At 46.2% G+C, this 23,268-nt stretch overlaps 3 protein-coding genes across 46 annotated transcripts in view; 1 reads left to right on the plus strand and 2 right to left on the minus strand.

Moving 5' to 3' along the window:
* The window catches only part of LOC128889285 (dystonin), a 105,240-nt gene extending 99,517 nt beyond the window's left edge, over positions 1-5,723 (plus strand). For 33 of the 41 annotated variants that reach the window (XM_054146762.1, XM_054146768.1, XM_054146770.1 and 30 more), the window contains 5 exons: positions 199-382; positions 1,098-1,160; positions 2,736-2,855; positions 3,403-3,462; positions 4,194-5,723. In XM_054146762.1, the coding sequence (XP_054002737.1) occupies positions 199-382; positions 1,098-1,160; positions 2,736-2,855; positions 3,403-3,462; positions 4,194-4,356 (590 nt within the window). In that variant the 3' untranslated portion in view covers positions 4,357-5,723. The remainder of the gene's footprint in view (positions 1-198; positions 383-1,097; positions 1,161-2,735; positions 2,856-3,402; positions 3,463-4,193) is intronic. The other 8 variants (XM_054146769.1, XM_054146788.1, XM_054146774.1 and 5 more) reach the window with 6 other exon arrangements.
* Positions 5,724-7,020: 1,297 nt separating this feature from the next.
* LOC128889290 (formin-2-like) lies at positions 7,021-15,557 on the minus strand. 3 transcript variants are annotated; one of them, XM_054146798.1, is made up of 10 exons: positions 14,477-15,557; positions 13,458-13,857; positions 11,146-11,315; positions 9,784-10,924; positions 9,622-9,705; positions 9,417-9,538; positions 8,857-9,141; positions 8,172-8,709; positions 7,833-8,086; positions 7,021-7,724 (listed from the first exon to the last, which is right to left on the minus strand). In XM_054146798.1, the coding sequence occupies exons 1-10, from the start codon at positions 14,957-14,959 to the stop codon at positions 7,578-7,580; spliced, it is 3,624 nt and encodes a 1,207-aa protein (XP_054002773.1). In that variant the 5' UTR covers positions 14,960-15,557; the 3' UTR covers positions 7,021-7,577. The 3 variants fall into 3 exon arrangements, with proteins under 3 accessions (XP_054002773.1, XP_054002772.1, XP_054002771.1); XM_054146797.1 differs by having other exon boundaries at positions 9,745-10,924; XM_054146796.1 differs by having other exon boundaries at positions 9,622-10,924; positions 14,477-15,556.
* Positions 15,558-17,499: 1,942 nt separating this feature from the next.
* The window catches only part of LOC128889291 (hemicentin-1), an 86,572-nt gene continuing 80,803 nt past the window's right edge, over positions 17,500-23,268 (minus strand). For both annotated transcript variants that reach the window (XM_054146801.1, XM_054146800.1), the window contains exon 7: positions 17,500-23,036. In XM_054146801.1, the coding sequence (XP_054002776.1) occupies positions 22,876-23,036 (161 nt within the window). In that variant the 3' untranslated portion in view covers positions 17,500-22,875. The remainder of the gene's footprint in view (positions 23,037-23,268) is intronic.

A 23,268-nucleotide genomic window follows, 5' to 3' on the forward strand; every position in this document is an offset into this window, starting at 1 on the left:
ATATTATACTAGGTTGTAAGAACAGCAAATGTCTGTTGACATTTTTATTAACGTATACCAAATGGTAGTATACAATATATATCTATAACAAATTCATGACGTCTTAAAAAATAGCTATCGAGTACGAATACTTCTGCGACCCTCAACGTGAGGGTCCACCCGCAAGAAACAATAACAAATGGAACGATTAATTTCCAGATGACTCGGCCAACCTGAGCCGTATTCCACGCAGAACGACGGTGAGCACCACGGGGAACACGCCGACCTCCAGCAGACACAACAGCGTCTCAGGAAAGAGGCTCGGAACGCCTGTGAACGGTTCCAGCTCGAGACCTCGAACGCCCACCGGTCTAGTTAGTCCAGCCAGTGGCGTTCCAGCGAGGTAAGCTCGCCTGCAATGCTTTTCCTCGTGTGCTCACTTGAATACCAATGATACGTAAACGGATGAAATGGAAACTACCTAAGAACGACTAACTCGCATCTTGTCGAACATAGATATTGATGATTTTGTCGCATCGTACTTCGTTGTAGAGATTAACGACGACCACAGTGTGGGACAAAACGATAACCCATGCTTAACATTTTTGTTTATATTTAACGATATACGTACATATGAATAATACTGAACACTTAAGATACACTTATACGCTTAGAATAATACACTTACAACCTTTTTTGATCGCTTAGTAGTAAATGTTATAAAATTTAAGGCAGATGTCTCAAGTGTGTAGGCTGAGTAAAATCTATACGTCTGGATGTAGACAAAAGTGTTGAATGGATTATCGTTTCGTTCCTCGCCGTGTATGTATTTCGACGTATTCGCATCTCGTCCCCACGGTCTAGGAATGTATGTTGATCGGACGCGTGTCGCGATCGTGCACGTTTCGGTGTTTATTTCATCCTGTCGTCGTTTTGTATCCCGACGATTTTTTTTCTTTCTCTTTTTGTTTCCCTTGTTACCGTAACGAACCCTCGGTCCCGTGAAGAACCGCGAGATTTAGAACGCTCTCAGCGCCCACGCATATCAACGCATACACGGTTCTCACGTGTTAGTTAACGACGATTAACATAAACTCTGGTTAATAACATTTTTTTAGGTTTGGCACAATCCATAGAGCTTCGAGCATTCCAACCCTGACTGGTGTCGGCACACCGATCAGGTAAACCTAAATTAACGATTATCGGAGTCACTCCGTCGGCAATTGGCGAAATTACTTTTTGCTTGATCTCTACGTACGGCGCTCTAGTTGGGAACGATCACGACCGCGGATTTCACGCATATATGCGCTGTAATATGAGAAACTAATACGAAACATGTGTAGACAAATATTCTCAGATTAATATTTTATTTTATATAACTGTACATGTATAATCTGCACATGTTTAGCATATGTTTTCCATATTCGTGTAAGGCATAGCGAATGCATAAAATCCGCAGTAATCGTAAACATGGTGTCCAGGGTGGCTCGAACGATTCGATCTCTTTTCCAAATTCATACATCTGTCATCTGATATATAATGCTCGCAGCAGTGGTGGAGGGAATTTAATTATTTACTTTTATCTACTTTTCATTCCTGGATTTTTGGTTTCCGCTTCGGTTCGTCGTTATTCGTTTCTTTTATTTGCAAACTTCAGTTCGCGGTTCCTTCGAGTATTATTAATCGACGAGACGCGTTTGCGCGCGATCTAGTGTGTCACTAGACCATGTTAATTCATTCTCTACTACATGAAACAGTCATCTAGCATCGTCTTCTCCTCAAAGGTGCACACTTTCGTACATAATCTTAGGGTTGTCGAATGTTAGTGACTTTTGTTGAAAGAGGGAATGAGTTAACATGGTCACTGGACTGTACAGTAGGGCTGTCGAGTACTCGGAAAAGGCGAGCCGAGTTTTACTCGAGATCGAATGACCGATCCGAGCCGAGTACTCGAATGAAGCGAGCGGCTCGACAGGACCGAGTAACTCGGGGCCGACGCGAGCAGCTCGAAACTTTCGAGTAAAGGTCGATTCAGACTATACGACACGGACCGTCAAGTTCCGGCAACGACGCGTACCGGCACCGACACGACAAAACATTCAAACACGCGTTTTAATGGAACTATTCACACTATTCCCGTTGACGGAACGTTCAGGTCGGTGTCTGTTAAGTGTGAATAGTTCCGTTAAAACGCATGTTTGAATGTTTTATCGTGTCGTTGCCGGAACGAGACGGTCCGTGTCGTATAGTCTGAATCGACCTTAACTCGGACCGAAGCGAGCGCCTCGGAGGAGGCGGATTCACGGTGCCGAAACGTGACGGTCCGTGTCGTATAGACGGTCCGGTCTGAATCGACCTTTACTCGGTTCTTTCGAGGCGCTCGCTTCGGTCCGAGTTACTCGGTCCTGTCGAGCCGCTCGCTTCTTTCGAGTACTCGGCTCGGATCGAAAAGCGAGACTCGACTCGGCTCGGCTCGCGAGTAGCTCGAAACATCCAAGTTTTCCTGCAGGCCTACTGTAGAGTGACAGCAGCGTCGCCAGTGAAGGAACGATCGCACCGTAAGTGTCGCGTATGCGCAAGGTATGTAGATGCACAGAAGACATTCACTGTGTCGTCTGCAACGATGCAGATCGCTTTGTAGCATAAGCGACACTTGTGGTATTATGGTTTCTCCATTGACGACGCTGTGCTTTTGTGTTTACGGGTGTACAATCCTCCCCCGTTACCGTAAACTGATTCGAATGGTGATGGTTTAGCCGCTCGAGGATCCCCGTGTACATCGGCGCGGATATAAAATCCCCGCAATCGACGACCAGCAATATATCCACACATTCTACCCAAAGCAACGACTCGACGGTTTCTACCGATTCTACCGGGTATGGCCGAACTGTTTCCTCTGCTGTTAACACACGTTAGCTTTCTTTTCTTTCTATCTATCTGCACCGCGTGGGTGGTATGCATGCAGCACATCTGTTTTATTCTGTCCTTTCGTGCTTTTCAAACGAATCCAGACAAACGGTGGACGTTCCTTTAGTTTGCCTCCTTCTTGTTTGCTTGTTTTGATAACGTGCCGTGCCTTGACGAACGGCCTTTAGCAAAGAAAATTACACAATTTTAAATTACGAGTATCTCTATTTCATGTTTGTAACGAATTGAACATGAAAGAAAACTCTTGATGTATGTAACATAGACGATTAATAATTTAATATGACAGTACTGTTTCATCGTCTTTCCATTTTATTTCTTCGATATAAATCTTAGTTCACTCCTGAAATATAAACATATCAAGTTCTTCGAGGCACATGTATTGAGACGATTGCGTCAGCTTTACTTTAGTTTGCAGCTTCGCTCCATTATCAGCTAACATTGCACCCGCTCGAGACACGTTAATAATTCAGTGTCGTGTCTGTTTTTTAACGCTAGGAGCAGCTCGGTGTGTACAAATTCAGCAACTAACACCTCGTCGGCCGTTAAGCAAGATAGGTAATCATCGTTTCGGTCTGATTCGGTTAATTGTGGTTTGTCGCTTGTCGTTGGTGATCACGCGGATTGTACCTAAATGTCCCGAGACGAACAGGATCGGTACTCGAGCGACTTCATCGGGTGCCCGAGTACCCGACTGGCCAGCTAGTACGTGGGTACAGAGGTTGATCAACCGCTAACTGACTTCACAGTTGGTGGAAGGCAAAGAAGCTGCTCAAGGTCGCCTCACCAGTAATCCCTTCAGCTCTCAGTAGCTGTGCAAAGTAATCTGTAGCTCTAATTGTAAGTAGAGTTGAGTTCAGTACCCTCTAGGCCCCACTAGCTCCTATTACCTAAACCATGATCTACCGTGAAGGTCCACGGCAAAGATCTCATAGAGGGGATAACTATAGTTGACCTCTATCGTCTCAACTACTCGATTATCAGAACTTCCTTGTCCCAGGACCTCTTTGGATAAGTAAGATTCTTATGTAAACTTAGATTCTATTGTAAAAGATATCTCAGTTGCGATATGAACAATAGGAGCAGTTTCTTATCGAGTGTGGGTGTTTTAGTGGCCTTGAGCAGCCGACATTGTCCTTATTGTAATCAAGGGATTTTCAACGCCTGTATTCGAAACGTACCGGATCGACCAGGCTGCGTGAACGATTGTTCTAAATGATCGCGATTAACAAACGACGCCATTATGGCGACGACTGCAGCATCTCAAGCTCATCTTAACGCTTCTCTAGAACGAGGACACCGTCCAGCGGATCCAGCACGCCGCTGCCACCATCGCTGAAGCTCTCGAGGAAACCCTCAGGCGCCTCTGACACGTCCGTATCAACGACACCGACCACCCAACGGAAAGGAAGACCAACGCCAATCGACCAACGAGCACCATTCCGATTATAGTCACCGGACATCGTATAGTCACACGAACGAAAGGCCAAACGTCGACGACGGGAACGGCAAAACCCCCCGCACGGGATCCCCGTCGACGAAACGCTTAGGATAATCTAATATATATGTATATGTAATAACGATTCGAACCGCGAGGACGCCCCGGGAGATATCCGTCGTTATTGGTCCCCGTTTCGAGCGTAGCGCGAAAATTCGCTATCGAAGCGAGGCCCTCCGCGGGCGCGTCCAACACTAATCGAGTGTGAAAGAGCTTAACATTATTATCGAACTATTTTGTAAAAAAAAAAGCATAGTTATCATGGAATTATCAATGGACGCAATGCGCGATCCAAAGAGAAATTATTTGGAACGTGATTTTACGTGAGTAAGTCTTAAGTGGCGCTACGTATCGGAGTCCGTTCTCGTGTACCCGCTTACGCGGTATCGATTAATTTTTTTTTCGTGAATCAGTTTCTTCACCGACAGAGAAACCACCGATAACGATTTTATTCATAATGTAATTGTAATTTTACGTTATCCATAGGACTATAGGTGTTTACCAGACGTAACACGATACACGCGAGAAAGAGAGCAAGGTTTTACGTTCTCGAGAAGAGAGAAATTCGTGGCGGTGTATGCGTACTTGCGAATCACGTAATCGATGACAGTGATCGATCCGCGTCGCTGAACTACCGACCGATCCTTTTTTCGTTGTCCCGTGTTGATCGTTGAACCATTTCTTTGTTTTGTAATCCCTCGGTTACCGATCGATAGGGCCCTACAAGAAAAGGAGCATTGAAAAGAGAAAGAAAGGAGGAATAATAATCACTGATGGAGAGATTTAAGATCAAGATGTAAATATTGCTCGATTCTCCGGGTCGGTGTCGCAACCGGGAACCACTCCGCGAATAAGACAGTTTCCTAGAAAAGACACGAGTTTAACGCTACCCGCAACGATTGCCTTAAAAGTCTGTCGCCCATGCCGCTTCTGCGCGAATCGTACCTGCCTGCCGAGGCGAACCGACGCTCGGGTGAAGTAGGGCCCTTCTGTACTAAAAGAATGAACCAAGAAGAAGCGTTCTATTATTTTAATTTTTTTTCGTCGATTCGAAGCGCGTTCGCCCCGTCATCGGCGGGATCGTCGACAGAGTATCTCTATTTTCTGAAAAAGGCATTCCCCCCCTCGATCTTTTTCTCTTTTTTACTTTCTAGATTGCGATTAACGCGATAGCACGGATTCGTACGATGATGCGATTAATCTATTAACTATTCTTAAATGTTAATCTCTGTTTTCGCTTTACTTGAAGGTTCTGTATCGTCGCTACTAATTGCAGTGGAAAAAGAAATATACGCAAAACGCACACGCATTTGACACCAAATCTTATTAGTTTAATTACTTACCTTTCATTTTCAATACTATATCATTTTCTTCCTAGGTTCTAGAGTCCGTTCAGGAAGGGTTGCAACTCGGGTCGACTTCCTCCATTTCCTTGTACAATTTCCCTTTAATTTCGCTCCATTTCCTGGTATATTTCTCTTTAATTTCCTTCCATTTCCTGGTTTATTTCCCTTTAATTTCCCTTCATTACCTTACACAATTTCCTTTAGTTTCCTTCCATTTCCTGGTATATATCCCTTTAATTTCCCTCCATTTTCTGGTATAGTTCCCTTCAATATTCCTCCATTTCCTAGTATATTTCCCTTTAATTTCCCATCCATTACCTTACACATTTCCCTTTAATTTCCCATCCATTGCCTTACACATTTCCCTTTAATATTCCTCCACTTCGTGGTATATTTCCCTATATATTCGCCCCATATCTTTGACATTTCCTGATTTAACAATGTTGCAACTGCTTCGCTCAAAACTTCAACAATGTTGCAAACGGCTCCGCTCAAAACTTCAACAATATTGCAAATGATCCCCGCAGAAGTTCAACACAGTTGCAAGTTTAACAATGTTGCAAATTGCTTCCCGCAGAATTCCAACAAAGTTGCAAGTACAACAATGTTGCAAATCGCTCAGCTCAAAACCACAACAATGTTGCAAAAGTCGAGTCGATTTTTCGGATTTTGTCACATTTTGCCTAACTTCTGAGTTGCCACTTTGTTGTACTTGAGTCCTGCAACTCTGTTGCAATTTTGAGGGGAGCAATTTGCAACACTGTTAAACTTGCAGCTTTGTTAAATTCCGCGGGGAGCGATTCGCAACATTGTTGAACTTGCAACTTTATTGGAATTCTGCGGGAAGCAATTTGCAACATTGTTAAACTTGCAACTTTGTTGAACTTCTGCGGAATCAATTTGCAACATTGTTGAAGTTTTGAGCTGAGCCGTTTGCAACATTGTTGAGTTTTGAGCGGGGCGGTTGCAACATTGTTAAACCAGGAAATGTCAAAGATATGGGGCGAAAATATAGGGAAATATACTAGGAAGTGGAGGAATATTAAAGGGAAATGTGTAAGGTAATGGATGGGAAATTAAAGGGAAATATACTAGGAAATGGAGGAATGTTAAAGGGAAATGTGTAAGATAATGAAGGGAAAATAAAGGGAAATATACCAGGAAACGAAGGGAAATTAAAGGGTAATATACTAGGAAGTGGAGGGAATTTGTATTAGGAATGGAAGTGTGGATTAAGATCGAGGTAGGCTACGGCAATAACCACACATATAATTCGTTTCGTACGTTTTTATTCGCTGGTGCTAACGGTAGCGTGTCTCGTGGTGAACTAATTCTACCCGTCTTCGCTGTCGAGCTCATCGGCGATTGAACGGCGCCGCCGATCGCATACAATGTCGCTCGCGAAGCGGCGCGATGGACATTCCGATGCTACCGCAGCTGTGTCGACGAAAGTCGGTCGCCACAGAAGGAAATGTATCGAGAATGGTTGGGGAAAAACAACACCAGCCATGGTGAATTATGAGCTCGCTGGTATACGCCTTTTTCGTATAAAAATGTATTATTTATTAATGATCGAATTCTCTTGATCGCGGAACATCGTATATACAAATTGTGCGTGCAAACTTAACGAGACTATTTACAGTAACAAATTGACAAAAAGGAATGTATATATCTACGAAATAGACTCGTTACTTCGTCGAAATTAGTGCCATAAAGAGGGACGGATCGAACGGACGATCGATCCAACAGTCGGATTGCCCACGCTCGAAAACCATTACTATGCGCCTCGTTCCAAGCACCGATGCACCAAAAACGGTGATCCTATGACACTACTTGCGCAAGTGCTTTTGAAGCCGTGCCTTCAAACCCGTGGCATTCAATTTCAGTTTCTCCACTTTGGTCTTACTTTCGTACTTCTTCCGTATCTCCTGCATTCGTTCCTTCCGTATTCGTTGTTGTTCTTTTTTCCAGATATCCTAAAGAAGTTCAATTTGTTTACGCACCCATAAAGGAGAACAATCTTGTTCTCATGAACCATTTCTAAATATCGTTATACGTTGATAAAATTTCATTGACTACTGTACCTTAAAGTCCACACAGAAACCGAGCCACAGAATGAAAAATGCATTGGGATCAGCTGCGTCCAGCGTGGTACCTTTAGGGGTGTACTGGTAGAATTGCATCACAGCTTTGAATTTATTTCTAGCTTCTTGCAATGCCTCCTGTTCGTTCCCTAATTCCACAGACGCTTCGTGGAAGAACGAATCCATTTTCGTTTTGAATGGCCCCGATGTAGCTGGGTCTTCTTCCACGACTTTGTTGCACTTTTTGGTGCAAGCTGAACAACGCCCGAGAAGATGCAGAGGTGAATGGTCAGCAAGAAAGCTGAACGAAGAAATCGAATCGAATTAAATTTACTTTACCTTGCAATTCTGCCTGTAACCTGTCAAGCTCTGCCGAGATGTTGTCGAAGTTGATATTCGAGGCGGCTTCGACATCCGCTGGCTCAGGAATGGGCAGAGGCAATGGTTCCTCGAAATTATGGTCCTTCTCCTGAGCCAGTCTAGCCCTCACAACGTAGTGAAGCAAAGTTATACCAGGCACGTTCGATTTCACGTCCTTCAACTTGCCCAGAATTTCAAGACCGAAACCGTCTGCCTGTCCCCGCATTCTGTTTCCGCCGTTCATGTAATTACCGAGGGTGAGGATCAACGCTATGACCTTCTTCAGGGAGCTGGAGCTCCGAAGAAAGTCGCAGGTGGTTCGCATGTTCGTCAACTTCGATGATACCGAAGATATCGCGTCCTGGAATTCGGTTTGAAACATCAGACAGGCTATCCTCTCCGTGAAGCAATTTATAGACGAGAGCTTCTTCAGGAAGATTTCTGGTCGATCTAGAGGAACGTCTGGGCTCGCTTCCTCGAAGGCTTGTATGTCTTCCAATTCCTTCTGCGTTGGCCTCTGCTTGCAAATATTATTACATATTTATTTTTGTACATGTTAATAAAAGCTTAATAAAGTATTATTTAAATAAAGCATTCGAATCTATTAAGTTTATTGCGTATCATTGCGTTCGCGTTTACGAGACAAAAGTTGCAGTAACCGTACGATTTCGTATATTTGTTGCAACGCCTCCAGGCTGACGGCACTCGTGTCCAAATTGTACACCGCGTTCTCCACTTCACAGAAGTCCACGTGGAGACTCTTCTCGAGGATGCCCACGGTTTTCGAGCGCTTCGAGTCGAGAATCTTCGCTGGCTGGACTTTAGATGGTTTCGAAGAATCGACCGCCTTTTTTACGGGCTTTCTCTCGGTCGCTTGACGCGAAAAAAGACCGGCGAACTCTTTCATGTCTACATTTTTCTCTTCCTCTAGCTCCATCCACAGTGGAACCTGCAACGTTGCGAAACTATACTTCACCGAGTCCATGGGTGCATTCAGCAGAGACAACTGTTGAGTGATTTTCTTGGATTCTCAGCTACTGAAAGTCTAAGAGGGTACCGAGCTCAGCTACGGAAGGCTAGAAGCTACTTGGCTCATCTAGGATTTCGTATATCCGACCCCAAGCACGATTAAACTTTTACTCTAGACGAACCAAAGCGGAGAATCCAAGAGAATCCGTTTCCTATATCTTCCTGAAGTACCTCAACTATGACTTTGTCGCATACCTGTGCAGGGGAGTCCGAGTTGCCGACGGATGCACGTTCTGTCGGTACCACTGGTACCAGCAGCCTCGTCCAATAGAGCGGCTTCATGGGCACATCGGGGCACAGGGGTTCTTTCCTCATGCCTAAACGTGGAAGACCTTACTGATCATCGCGATATCTCCTACTCCACGCGTCACGGCGACGCATCCCGCGTCTTGGTACTCACACGCTCTGCCCGGTGGATTCCAACCTCCAACAGGTGGAGGAGGTAGAGGACACGGGCTAGACGATTGCCCCGCTCCTGCTAAACCTGGCGGAGGTGGAGGTGGCGGGGGTCCTCCTGCTAAACCTGGCGGAGGTGGAGGTGGCGGGGGTCCTCCTGCTAAACCTGGCGGAGGTGGAGGTGGCGGGGGTCCTCCTGGTATTCCCATTAACGGCGGCGGCGGCGGCGGAGGCGGTGGCCCTCCAGGTATTCCAATAGATGGCAGTGGAGGAGGAGGAGGAGGTCCTCCGAGTAGACCAGCAACAGGTGGAGGAGGAGGAGGTGGTGGTATTCCACCGATTGAAGGCGTTGGTGGCGGTGGCGGAGGAGGAGGAATGGGAGGTCTTACCATGGCACTTATCGACGGCGGTGGAGGAGGAGGTGGAGGTGGAGGAACAGATGAGCTTTCGAGTATTCCACCGATCGAGGATGCGAATAACGATGGCGGAGGGGGTGGAGGAGGTGGCGGCGGGGGTGCTCCTATTATCGAGAACATCGACGGTGCTGGAGACGGAGGTGGCGGAGGTGGCGGAGGTGGCGGTGGAGCAGGCGGTGACATGGGTGTTTCTCGAGACAATGGTTGCAACGGTGGCTGTGGCGATGCAGGTGGCGGTGGAGGTGGTGGTATTCTCGTTTCGGAAGCGATACTTAGCGAAGAAAGCGGCTGTGACGATAGTGGACAAACGGGTAATGGCGGTGGAGGCGGTACGGAAAACGAGGGAGGAAGAGTCGATGGAATCGAAGACGAGTTATCGGGAGCACGGTGATCCAGAAAGGGTGATGGCGGCGGAGGCGGTGGCGCGGGAGGAGGAGGAGCGTTTGAAAATTCGGGTTGCGATGAAATTGACGGAGGTGGAGAAGCTGGCGATGATAGTGACGTCGATAGCCGCATGATTCGAGATGTGTCGTCCCTAACGTCTCTGGTATCCTTGTAGCCATTTGTAATCAGCGTTGGGGCGGTAGTCGTTGAAGGTTCCTCGGGAATAACCTGGACACTCGATGCCTCCGACGGTGACGTCGCATTTCCCGAACCTTTTGTCCTCGAGGTGATGGTCCCAGGACTTTCCTGCAGAAAGGCTGCCGTGGGGGACGTCTGCGTAGATTTACCTTGGGTGGTCCTGTCTGCATTCTTTGTCAGTTCCCGAAGTCGCTCGATCTCCCGCCTTAATGTTTCCTTTTCAGAGTCTCGACGATCCTTCGCTGATGCTTCTTCTGTAATTGGACTGGAGCATGGAGGTGAAACTTTCTTATGCTCGGGGTGATCTTCCTGGAAAAGATGTATTATTTTTAGTGGATGTATCATTGATTTATTTAGCGAGCAAACGGATACATTACTTACGTATTTAATAAATAAGGAACTAAATGGCGTTATTTTTAATTTAGTGACCATAAATCTTCCTTATATAAATTAAATATCAGGAAAATGGCATAGATCAAGTGTCGTTATAATTATACCTGCGGAACAGTGATCGTTTCTAAGCGTCTTACCACTAATTCTTTGTTCTCCACTCTGCTGTCCAAAGTAATGGCGTCAAGAAGGCCGTCTGAGACGAGCCTGGAGAAGAGTCTGGACGCGAACTGTTCGACTTCATTCTCCGTGAGTCTCGACTTCAGATGCTCTGGCAAGGCTGAGATCAGGGTGTCGACGAGTCGTCTCTCTGGAAGAGTAAACAGACTCACATTTTCCCCCTTCCATTCATTTCTCCTTCTTTTCACATCTCCTTGTGACCTCCAGATAAACTACTACTAAATCGAGGAATACCGCACTGGTCCAAATTCACCTCATTCTTTATTTAGAGGTTCTACAATTTTGATGTTTTGCCAAACACACCTGTCACGACACTCGCGTAAAGCTTCACGGCAAATGATCATTTTTCTAATTACTTTCCTCGTTTCAATTTAGAACAGCGCGGTATTCCCCAAATTTTTCCCAAACTGCGAACCTATGGATTTTTTGGCGCATACAACGTTATATTCAGCTTCGACGCTGTTACAGGCTTCGTCCGGCATTGGCGGCAACTCTTATCAGCTTCTATTCGATCTTCCACGCTGCCGAAATTCGGGAAACGATCGAGTTTAATCGAGTTATTGACTGGCGTTTCGAAGACAAAAACAGATCGAGTAGTCGCGAGGTCGTCGGATTGCTTTTTTCCTTCCACGCGATTGCAATTACATTTGCTAATCACTGGATTAGTAATATTAATATGCATTGACCGACGCGTTAACCTCTGACGCAGCGGATGTAATTGCACATCGGGTCGTACAGCTTAGTATTTCAACTTTCTAGCTAATTGACACTCGTTCGATGATCGCGCAACAGACGACTGCGGAGACTAGCAAGGGGCCTCGATAATTTTTTAATACACTTTATGTAACATCTTTATGGGTCTGTGATAAGACGGGGGTAAAAGAAATTAGCGAGACTGTTGCGTCATAACTGTTTTCGTTATAGCATGTTGAATGATGGAATTAGAAAGCGAACGAGAAGATATTTTGTTAAATAATTTCATTATACGAAGAGATAGACGACAAATTTATCTAGCCTTTTCCTGTAAAATTACGAGATTCTCCTTAAGATTTGTGTGAAACATTTTTCAAAATTTCTGCAAATTAGAAATACATATATGCGAAAAACTGAAGAAACTACGAGAAGTAAATCACTCATCCTAACCATTCACGAGGGCTAAATCGAATCAAATCGTGAGAGAAAAAATATGACAGACCATATTTTAATCGAAATATGTTTATTCTGGACGCAATCCTATTTACGGACACGCCTACAGAATATTTATTTTTTCCCCAAAACTCAAAAGACGAGTGCCATAATATTTGAATTTCCAATATCATCCAAGTTTTTCTCGATCACGACACTTTATTTGCTCGTTGATAGTTAGGTAAAGAAGACGCACAAGATATCATATATAACACACTGGTTGTGCAATTGCGAATGGGCGAGGTTCAGCAACAGCTGATTCGCTACCTAACCCTGCCGACCGGCTCGACGTTTTCAGCGTTGGATTGACGCCATGAAACTTCAGGAACAACTTTTTCCGATTCGAGACGGAAGACGGGTCCATCGTTAGCGACGGAACGCGCACGACTGAGGAGACCACGAGCTCGACACGTGGCGAAATCACGCCTCCCAGATATCTATTATCGCGCCTCTTATCGAAGACATTCACTGATCTTCTGGTAAACTATCGCAACGAACGAGTCGGGAACATTCACGTGTGGAATCCCCTAAGATAGTGTTTCCAAACTTCCCCTTTCCTCCATCGATAGAGGAAAAATTTCTTTGGGCAGTCTAAAGTGGAATTAACCCTTCGCAGTTAGGGTATACATTGACAGTCATCTTGAAAGAATTTTTTTATACTAATGATGACTTACAGGAGGACTTCGGAAGCATAATTCTAAGCATTTGATCAACGCCTTTGTACAGGAACACCAAACAGTCTCGTCAAGTACTATCTACCCTGAATGGTTACAACGTCGAAGACCAAGTTTCCTCAACTCGGATTCAATATTAACACTTTATCTACCGGGGTATTTAGAAACAGTCTTTAATTAAAAAAAGAATTTTCTATAGTAGCATATGTAGAAATAACTGACAATAATTCCTCCATACTGTTACTGGGTACATTGAAAGCCAAGACTGTTTCCAAAAACTGAACATTGTTCGTAGACAACCATCGACACAGTAAATAAATTCGAATAACTAGATACTGCAATTAAAAAGCCTATAAATAGGCTCCCGGTAAATAAACTGTTAAGAAAAAAAAAAAGGAAAAAGAAGGACTCACCAGTTAGAGGAGATAATCGGGTCTGCTCGCCATCTTGATTCGGAACTATCGAGGACGAGGAGGTCACCGTAGGCAGGCCCTTCTTCGCGCTTTCAGCAAGCTCCTCGGGATCGGTGAACACGCTATCACTGGAGGATTCCTGGCTGGTTGGCATCGAGATCTCCGTCACCACGCAACCCTTGTTGGCTAGTCGCCACGAGTCCGTTATTAGAATCGCTGGCCCCTGACGCTGATTGGGAACAGAGACCGGTATCAACAGCGTCTTTGGCGATTCTACCTCTGTTTTCGTTGTCGTCGATTCAACCGTGTCTACTGATCGCTGAGACCTGGTCTCGTCTTCCAACTTCTCCTGGGCATCCTGCGACGGCTTCTCAGCAGGCTCAGCTTCGACCTGCTGGACCTATTACAGACGGAGATTCAAGGAATTTTATAAAATAGATATTTGCTTTTTTTTTTATTTGGTTCAGTTAAAAGACAGAAGAAGGACCAATTGGAAAAATGGTCCATCAGTAGGCTATGGATGTTTATGCATATTCATATTTTCATAAATCCCATTTCCTGAATGGTGTAACAAATACAGTCAGTCTCATAATTACCTGTACCTTTTACGTCTATTAAAGAAATCTAAATTAAATGATAGGTTTGATATTTTCAAATAAACGTTTCATTATAAATATGTACATGAATAACTCTTACACTTGTATGTATGTTAGAAGGTACGAATATTTACGAGACTGACTGTATATTATTTGTTGATATTTTATATACCTTAGTGACAATTAGATAGAGACAATAACTGTTTCCAAAAAATTAAAATAAAAGCCCACAACACCGCGTCAGTGGATACCTCTCAGTGGGAAGGATCAAAGAACTCTCACCCTTAAGGAACCATCCCTCATTTAAAATTCCCAACCGAGCCAACATCTTCGCTCCCGAAAAAACCTTGACCTCCTCAAAAAATTCTCCCTCTCCGGCTGGAAAAAACGAAAACCAACATGTCCCTCGAGCGTTTCCCTGACCTTTCTCTCGGTGGGTCCAGGTGGTCTAGGAGCCTGCCGTTTGCCGTGATGAGGGGCTCGCATCTTCTCGAACCCGATCCTTTGAACCTCTTCCGTCTTCCCCGAGCCATGTGGCGTTTTAGCAGGCGTCTCCTCCGTTTCCGCCGCATCCCCGTCGTCCGGTGTATCGGCTCCATCCTCGAGGCCGTCGGCGACGGAGCCGTGAGCGCTGGGTGTCCCGTCTACGCCGCCTTTGGACTTCTTGGTCTTCTTCTTGGCGTCGCTCTGCAGGTTGCCCATGGTCGGGAGCTGCGCCTCGCGACAGGCGGTGGCTGGGAAGGGGGCTGCTGACGCGGCTGCCCCGCCTGCAACGATCACGTCCCCGGCACAGAAGGCTCTGAAGATGTTGATACAGCGACGGCCGACTTCGCGCAGCGTTGGCCTAGTTTTCCGCGGAGAGACGGCGGCTGCGCCCTCGCCCTCGCCCTCCTCCCTCCCGGCCATCCCCACGGTCGATATCGACGGTGTCCTCTTCCTCCGCGGCAGTCGTCGACGTCCTCGACCGCGGACGCGCGTTCACGCAACGTGGAACCACCTCCGTGTGCGGGTGTCCACGGGAGATCTCTCATTGGGAGAAATGCCAAGGGAAACCAGAAGACTAACACGACCGAAGTCCTGCGACAGCCTCGAGGTATCGATTCCACAGATCTATTGGAACAGACAAGGGGAAGTATCAGTATGGGAGCTTTGGGGGGGTGGAGACTGGAGAGGAACACTGTTTCTTGGGTGTAATGTATCTCATTTTTTGGGGAACGGGGTAGAGAGGTAGATTCACGACTGTCTTAAGGCATTGTTTTGTGGTAAGCAAAACGGATACAGATAAATAATCTACGATGTCTGCAAGGTACTGAGTCCTTGGGAGATGTAGCTATGTTTGATCGTAGCTATAGTACAGTTATCAAGGTGGGCATGTAATGAAATGCAAATGCAATGTAAGGCAAGAATTAAATAGATGTGAAGAGCGAATAAAAGAAAGACTTGAACTTTAGGTGTTATAGACAAGTTACACGAGCTGGTAGAGTGTCAGTCACTTATGACTGATTCAAAATGAATTATCCCCTCGAATTGACATCGTTTCCTATTATCTCCACACTAGGAAATAATTAGAATTCATTCTTGTTTCTCAGACCCAGCTTGTTCCAGACGTGAGAGTACCATGCTCTGGCGAGGGTTTGGTGCTTACCTACGTCAATCGATGCGTTTGTTGACGAGGACTCTCCCTTTCTTCCGTTTACGCTAGACGAAAGCCGTCGTTCAAGGCCGATCCCCGCGTTGATATCGATGATGCAGCCGAGAGTAGACGACGCGTGTGTTTATATTCTCGCGCGGCGTCACACTGTCTCCGCCGAGCCGGATCGAACGAGATCTAGGCAATTCTCGTTCGATTATCGAAGTGGAGCCGCGCTGGACGTGGTCAGTGTTCGAATAGATCATCTGGGATACGTAGTGGTAGCATTGCTGTCCTCTTTGCTTAAAATAACGAAAAATTTCTGAAGAATAGTTCGAGCAGATAATAATTAGGGCGAACCAATCGTTTCATTCGATTTGTTTTTCTGTGACTCGTTTGAACTTTAAAAAAATTCTTAGCTTTTGTCTCGCGTATTGATAATTGGCGGACTTGATTTTTAAACATTACCCGAGGGATGTCATTTAGTACTCTGCAGATCACTTCTTATTCGTCTAACATGAGATGTAATTTAAGTCTACAATTCAAACTCCAACGGAAAGAAATTGTTTACCTTATTTTATATCGGTACGAATCTTGCTCATCTCTGCAGTTGGCCTCGATAGTGGATATTTGAGGTATCGATTCCTAAACTCGTTACCATGGAGAGTGAGAAACTCTCGATGATAGACTAGTTTAAAGTTTAAGTATCTGCTCTCATACTCCTTAACTGTGATCACTGATTAGTCGATTACTAATCACCTTCGCGATTTTAATTTAAACACACCACGAAATTCCATAAAACAGGCAAGGAACTTATCCACGTGTACGGTTTACGTATTTTTCATCTTCATACAAAAATTGAGAAGTGCTTTTCTCATTCGAATACAGGTGAATGAGACAATTGAAATTAGTGCGCTTTTAATTGAAGCATATGCTCTTCGATTCGAACGGTTTTCAAGTTTCCACGAGCGAGCACCGACCGCTCCAACGTAAACACAAAGACTAGAGGCTGTTATGCGAATGACGTACGAACGGCGCAAGCTCGTGGCATCGAGGCACGGAACGTACATGCCTCCTCGAAGGGATTATCGATGTCTCGGCATGTTCAATTTAACCCGTGGCTTCTCAATAAAGAGAGCACTTGTCTATGTGCTTGACGAGCAAGCAAAGCGGTATGCATAGCTCTACAGGTCAGTCTAGTTCCTGGATGCCTCGCCAGGTGGCTTTTAATTTGAACGACACGTAGTGCCCTCTGGATACAATTCGAGCAAACTTTTAGTATCGAGGGGTTCTCGGATAGTAACTGTCCAGTCGAAGAGATCTACTTACCCTGGAATTAACATATTTAATGCTTTTCGAATATCTTTTAAAAGCAAAAGGATGGTCATGATTAGTATCAGACTTCTGATAGCGAGATAATTAAGCAGTGTTCAATTCTAGATCAGTATCAACCGAGGGTAAGATACTTTGACGTTGGGCAATGTAGGTGGCTTCTTCTAGTTCATATAAATGATAGAAGCGTTGGAACAAGAATTTCATTCTAAATAAAGAGATTTCACTTGACAAATCTGTAATAAAATTGAAAGAAAGAATCAAATTTTATAAGTTGCTCTGATACGTGATACAAAAGTAAATGCAAATCCATGTCAAATATCAAATACCGCGATAATAAATATGAACACAGCTAGAACTAATTTGTTAAAACCACAGAGTCGATCACTATACTTCATAGTCCAAACAAGGCAAGATGCAAATTCCTTTTTGAAATTCAATTTTTCTCCATGCGCGTTCTTAGGGTAAATGCGTATCCGAGCTGGTCGTTTTATAGTTTATTTTATATCGCAACATAAAATTTGTACAAATAATAATTCGTAATAATATCGTAACTATAATGGACGATAATTGATATATATGTATATGTGTCGATTCGATATATATCAATTTTTTTTTTTTCTTCAGATTTGCACGCGAAACATTCACTCCAACCGACGTTCGGTACGGCAGGGACGCGTTCGGCGTTGGGAGAATTCGCGTCGAGCGAACTTGGCGTTCCGCTCGCCAGACAGCGGAACGTCGATATATGTATATATTTGGTCGGTCGGTTTGCCGTCGATAAACGGGGGAACGATTGCCGTCGTTTCGGGGAGACGATGTCCTGGCGCCAAAAATCTGCATGCTTCGAACGTACTGTTCCGTTGCGGGAAGATTGCCTCTTCCTCGGATGCAATCTTCTCGCAATGAATTTGTATAATACCGTTTGTTGGCAAAATATTAATTAAGACTCGAGGGTTCCAATCTTCTAGGTCACTTTGAACAATTAAAACTAAACGAATGACGCGAGACAAAATTTTCCTAGCGTCGTGCACCCAAGCCTATCATGATTTGCGTTTCAATGGCGAACGTGGGAACCATGCAGAGTCGGGGAGGGCATCGTTCCCGGGGTGACGCGTCGGTTCCTCCCCGCGAGATAAAAAAGAAACACCACGTCGTTTCTCAGCGAAGAAATGAGATCACAAGTCGAAAGGAACGAACGCGTATGATTCATTCGGCTGGTCCTTTTCCACGCTCTCCCCTAAACCACGAGGTCTACGAATCGAAGAAACACCCAATCGACGAACGTCGGCATCGGCGTCGGCGTTCGCTGAGCGGTACAAAAATAACAACTTCAACGAAGGTCGCTACGTACGCGACATTCCTAAACGCGCCGCGTTAATTGCTACAAAACTAAAGAGGACGCGCAGGGGTTAGATGCGCGAACCAAGAAATGTCTTTACGTTTAAAAGCGTAGCTATCGTTAGTTCGGGATGAAGAGCCACAGGAACGCACTGGCGATTTGATCGGGACCCTTAAGAATGGCTTGGTGGGTCATTCATTAATTAGGTAAGGCTCCTGATGGGGAGGAAGGGGGTTGAACAAATCTCTACATGATCTTGCGTTAAGGGGAGGATGGGTAAAAGCCATTTTTAGTAACTCTAGGTTAAATCTTATGTAAGAAGGGAGAGGGGAGATAAACAAAGTCGCCGAAATCGTCCTTACGTAATTAATGAATTGTTCCTCTTGCAGCAGTCTTTCCTCCCTCGTTCGAGTTCGATTCGAAACGAAAGAAGAACGAGTGGTCGATGAGTCGCCCGAGGATTCCCTGGGCCCAGGTCTGTCGCTGTGTGTCTGGCTCGTTAAGTACTGGTTGGTACGTTTACCGTTATTTACAACAGACGAACGCTCGAAATTCTCAGGTTGAGCGAGTTTCGTCGCCCAGCGTCACCGATTCAACGCAGGCGCTGGGAGGTCCTATCGGGGCCTGGTCTATTTACACTTCAGAGAGCCCCGATATATCTTAGTATGTTACAGAACATCTCTATTTTGTATGGTAATACCTTTGGTACAGAGAGCAATATCAAGCCTGAGTCATTGATGAGCCTTACCTAATAGTTTGTTGACCAATTACTGGGTAGTTCATCGGTGAATAATTAGTTCGAAGGGGTGCAAACTGATGTACAAACAACTCAGTCCTTCGGACAGCTTATTTGCGTCGAGGAACGAGGCGAGCCAAAGCCAGGATGCTAAGTATATAATCACAAACTCTAAATTGATACAACGATCGACCTTTAAACTGTCGATTTAATCAGTGGAAGGAAGCTTTTGAACTTTGCAATTCACTCGTTTTTTAATAAATAATTATATTCATTAGAATTAAACGCGAAGCAGCGAACTATTTCGGGGAGTTATCATTTTTAAATAAGGTAATATTGCTTTCTGTATCAAACTTATTAGCATTGCTAAATCATGAACCGACTCCGCAGCATACGAACATTTCTTAACATATTTACAGACGCTGACGCAATCATACACCTTTCCACGAGCTAGAGGCCGTTGACGCCATTACCACGTCGTCTTCTCATGTACCAAACCCGGGAAAGTAGTTCTCAGGCTTAAAGTGTTAATTAATCTAAGCGTTAAGTTATCTCCTTTGCGTAAATTCGAGAGGCCTCTGTAAGTTTAACGCTCGGCTGGCCCACGCTGCGACAGAACCTGCGCGCGCTCTGCGACTGAGATGAGCAGAATTTCATTAGAGTTACACGAATAACGAATAAAAGCAACCTGCTTATTCGTAACGATTAAATTCCTATTTTGTTCGTTGTGAAGTTTGTTCTAGATTTCGTTCGACGACTAACGAATCGAGGCTCGTTTTTTACTCGTTATTCGAGACAGAGCTGAATAAAACTCCAACCTTCGAATAAACTTCAAGTTTGAAAATATGTTTCGACGAACCTCAAGTTTTGTTCGAAGACCCAAGGTTTTGTCAAACTCTGATTCGACATTTCTATCCAAGAATCTTGCTCGTCCCCGATCTTCGACGCCAGGCGTCGCCTTCCGTCGTTCTCGAGCGCCAGACTTATTGCTTACGTTTGCTAAGCGCGTCGCGGCGCAGTCGATTTTATGGTACATGCAGAGGTGTTCCCCGGGTCGCTGATTCGCGGGGAACGCGGGATCGTTCGTCGCTCGAATCGGCGGCGTCGTCCACGATATAAAAGTACAAAATGCGCAACGCGTCGCAGCTCAAACGACTTTCAGACGGTGCGTTCGAGCTGCGACGTTCCACGTACGGGGCGCGACGAATATATTTCCCCACGACTTTCAGGAATCGAATTAATACCTCGACGATCGCGATTTATCTTGAAAGGAGCTGGACTGTTTCGAATTATTTCAATTTTGTAACAAAGACTGGATGTGATACCAATGGCACATGGTACGCTAAATATGTGTCGACCTAGAAATACTCGAAATCATTAAATAGAGTCAAACGTACAATTATAGTATGCAACGCAAAAAAGGTATACCATTGTGGTGTCGAAAGTCAGGCGACGAGGTAGACACCACGTCAAGAGGTTTCGGCGCGACGACGCGCCGCGCCGTCGACGATGTGTTTAGATTATAAGATACAGCATAGCTTGTTTAGTTTTTAAGGGATTGCGTGTATGAATGTGTGTTTGGATGTGCAGAGAATGAGCTTGGCTGCGTTTTTCTTTAACGCAGTCAGACAGTCGAATGCGAAGCGTGAATGAAGAAACTTCGGTCTGCAAGGTGCGACGGTGTATCAAGTAATTGACGAGCGTCGCGTCATCTAATAATAATTTTACGCCTATATTTTATTAAATATACTTATATACTGTTTTTCTTTTATCGCGAGTTGTGTCAGTCATTTTATCCACCACACCATATTTTTATATATTTCTTTCTTTCACTTTTTCTTTGTATACTTTCTTTGCGCTTCATATTATTTCTGTAATAATTTCCAATTACCTATGGAAACGTAACTACGTTCACCAGTTAAAAATGTAAAAACTCTGTAGACGAATATCTCCGCTCCAAGACGACCACACCTTTCCAAATTTTTAGGAGACATAAAGAAAATAAGAGTTAGTCCACAGTAAAAATTTGAAGAAAATCTTAAGGAGGGTACTTTTCCAAAGACCCGCCTTGCATAACCCTACCTTGAACGACCAAGAAGAAGACGCTCCAACTCTCGAGTGAATGAAGGTATTCCCAAGTTGGGTAGATCTCCGAAAATCGTGTTGAAATATCAATCTCGCGCCGTGGTACACGAGTTCCGTCTCTCCTTCACGAAGGTATGGCCTCTTATGGCATAGCGTCAGCCTTTAATGCGAGATCCGTCAAGACTCCCCCATGCACATCATCGCATTCGTCCCTCTTGTCGCGAGTTACTTACACACCTACTTAATTATAATACAACATCGAACGATACATCGGTCGGCGAGAAAACGAGTCAGTCCACTGTCGATCAACGACGGCCTCACAACTGTTCCGATAGAATGATCACACGCAGCGTCTGAATCGCGTCGTTGTCTAGAAGCTCGTCGTCCCTCTTCGGGGATTCCCCGTCTTTCATGGGATTCCTGTTGGCCCCGTGCTCGCATCCCTCTGCCTCTGCCCTCTGTTCACCCATCGTCAGACTCTTACCGCCCTCGTCCTCCGTTCCTTTCCCCGTGTCGGAGTCCCTCGACTTGGCGATCGTCGTCGTGGTCGTGGGGGTGGTGACTGTTGCGGTAGTTGCGCGAGTTGACGGGAGGCTCGACGGCTCCTCGAAGCCAGGGAATGCCACCGGGGCGCGAACCGTGAAGGGAAAATTGCAACAGGTCTCGGAGTATCTGGTTACACCTTCGAGGGCGTCATTCCCCCGCTCGCTCCTCGTCAAGGCGAACCGGGACAAGCGTCCCAGCGTTCGTCCTCTGGCGTCGCAGGCCTCCTGATACCGAAACGACGAACCGTAGCCCGACGACTCGTGACCGTCCATGTCGCGCTCGAACCTCTGCATCGTCGCGATCTCTGCGCGATCGTTCCTCCGTGGTTCGAGGGAATCGTAGGAAGCCGATTTCGTCGGCCTTCCGAGATTGATCACCGACAGGGTCTCGCGGTTGTCTAGTCGAGCGTCTCTCCTCTCCAGCATGGACGTAGCCACGACGGGGACGCTGGTAGTGGTCGACGCCTGGGGGAAAGCGGCTCCAGGGGCTACGTTCGCTCGCGTGGATTGTCCGGGTATCTCCGGCACTGGGTCCAGCTGGCCGACGCACTCCAAACGCCGTGGGGACGCGATCCCAGGAGAGCTAACGCTGGAGAGGAACCGCGGCGATCGTAAACTGCTTCGTAACCCTGAGTCCGACTCGGTGATTCCCAGCAGACCTGACTTGTCCACGCGTCGAGCGGATGGGGACGCCCCCTCGGGATCGTCGTAGGGTCTGCTGCGGGGCTGATTGCGTCGCGCGGAGTACGGATCACCGGCATAAAGCAAGGGGTTCGCGGCGTAGCTCTCCCGATAGGAGAAGCGAACTGGAGGGTAGGTCGGGGCTGTGGGATTTTCGGCGATGGTGATCGTCATCACGGTCGTCGAGGCGGGCATGGACGTGGGGCTGGCGACCGAGGTCGCGTTTGCTGAAGAGGCTGCCACGAGAGCGTTCCACGCCGAGGACGCTACGGGCTGCGGCGGCGGCGGTGGCGGCGGGGGAGGAGGCGGCGGTGGTGGTGGAGACTCCACGGGGTTCTCGATCACTATCTCCATTCGATGACGGAGTGGATCGCGCGAGTTGTCCACCGGGTGATAATGGCCGGTGGGTGCGGCCTCCTGCTAGAGCCAAGTGGTGCGCGTGGTTCCGGCTCGCGAGCCGGTAGGCAGATCTCAAACAATTATCTCACGTATGATCCTCCGCCCGCGGCTGTTGGGGGTCGAATAGCCCGACTCTAGGCTCTCGTCGTACGACAGGCTGACCTGCTGAGGTGGCTTCGCGTCCTCGTCGTAGTTCTCCTGATAAGGTAGACCGGACACGTCGTAAGGCGAATCTGTCGGGCAAACAACGAACAAGAGGGCCTGTTAGAGCACCATGGAGAAAAAAACAAAAGGAACCCCAACCCCTTTTGCGCGTACGTGCGCGGAGAACCAGAATGGGGTGGACAGAACGCGGGGCTGGGTGGAGGGATCTCGGGTCGCGTCGCTTCGAATGCCGAGAGTTACCGGATTGCCGGCCACGTGAAATCACGTTCCTTTTTTTCTGCTCGACAGGCATGTCAGTTC

The sequence above is a fragment of the Hylaeus anthracinus genome, unplaced genomic scaffold, assembly GCF_026225885.1.
Source record: "Hylaeus anthracinus isolate JK02 unplaced genomic scaffold, UHH_iyHylAnth1.0_haploid 11997, whole genome shotgun sequence".
NCBI classification, from domain to species: Eukaryota; Metazoa; Arthropoda; class Insecta; order Hymenoptera; family Colletidae; genus Hylaeus; species Hylaeus anthracinus.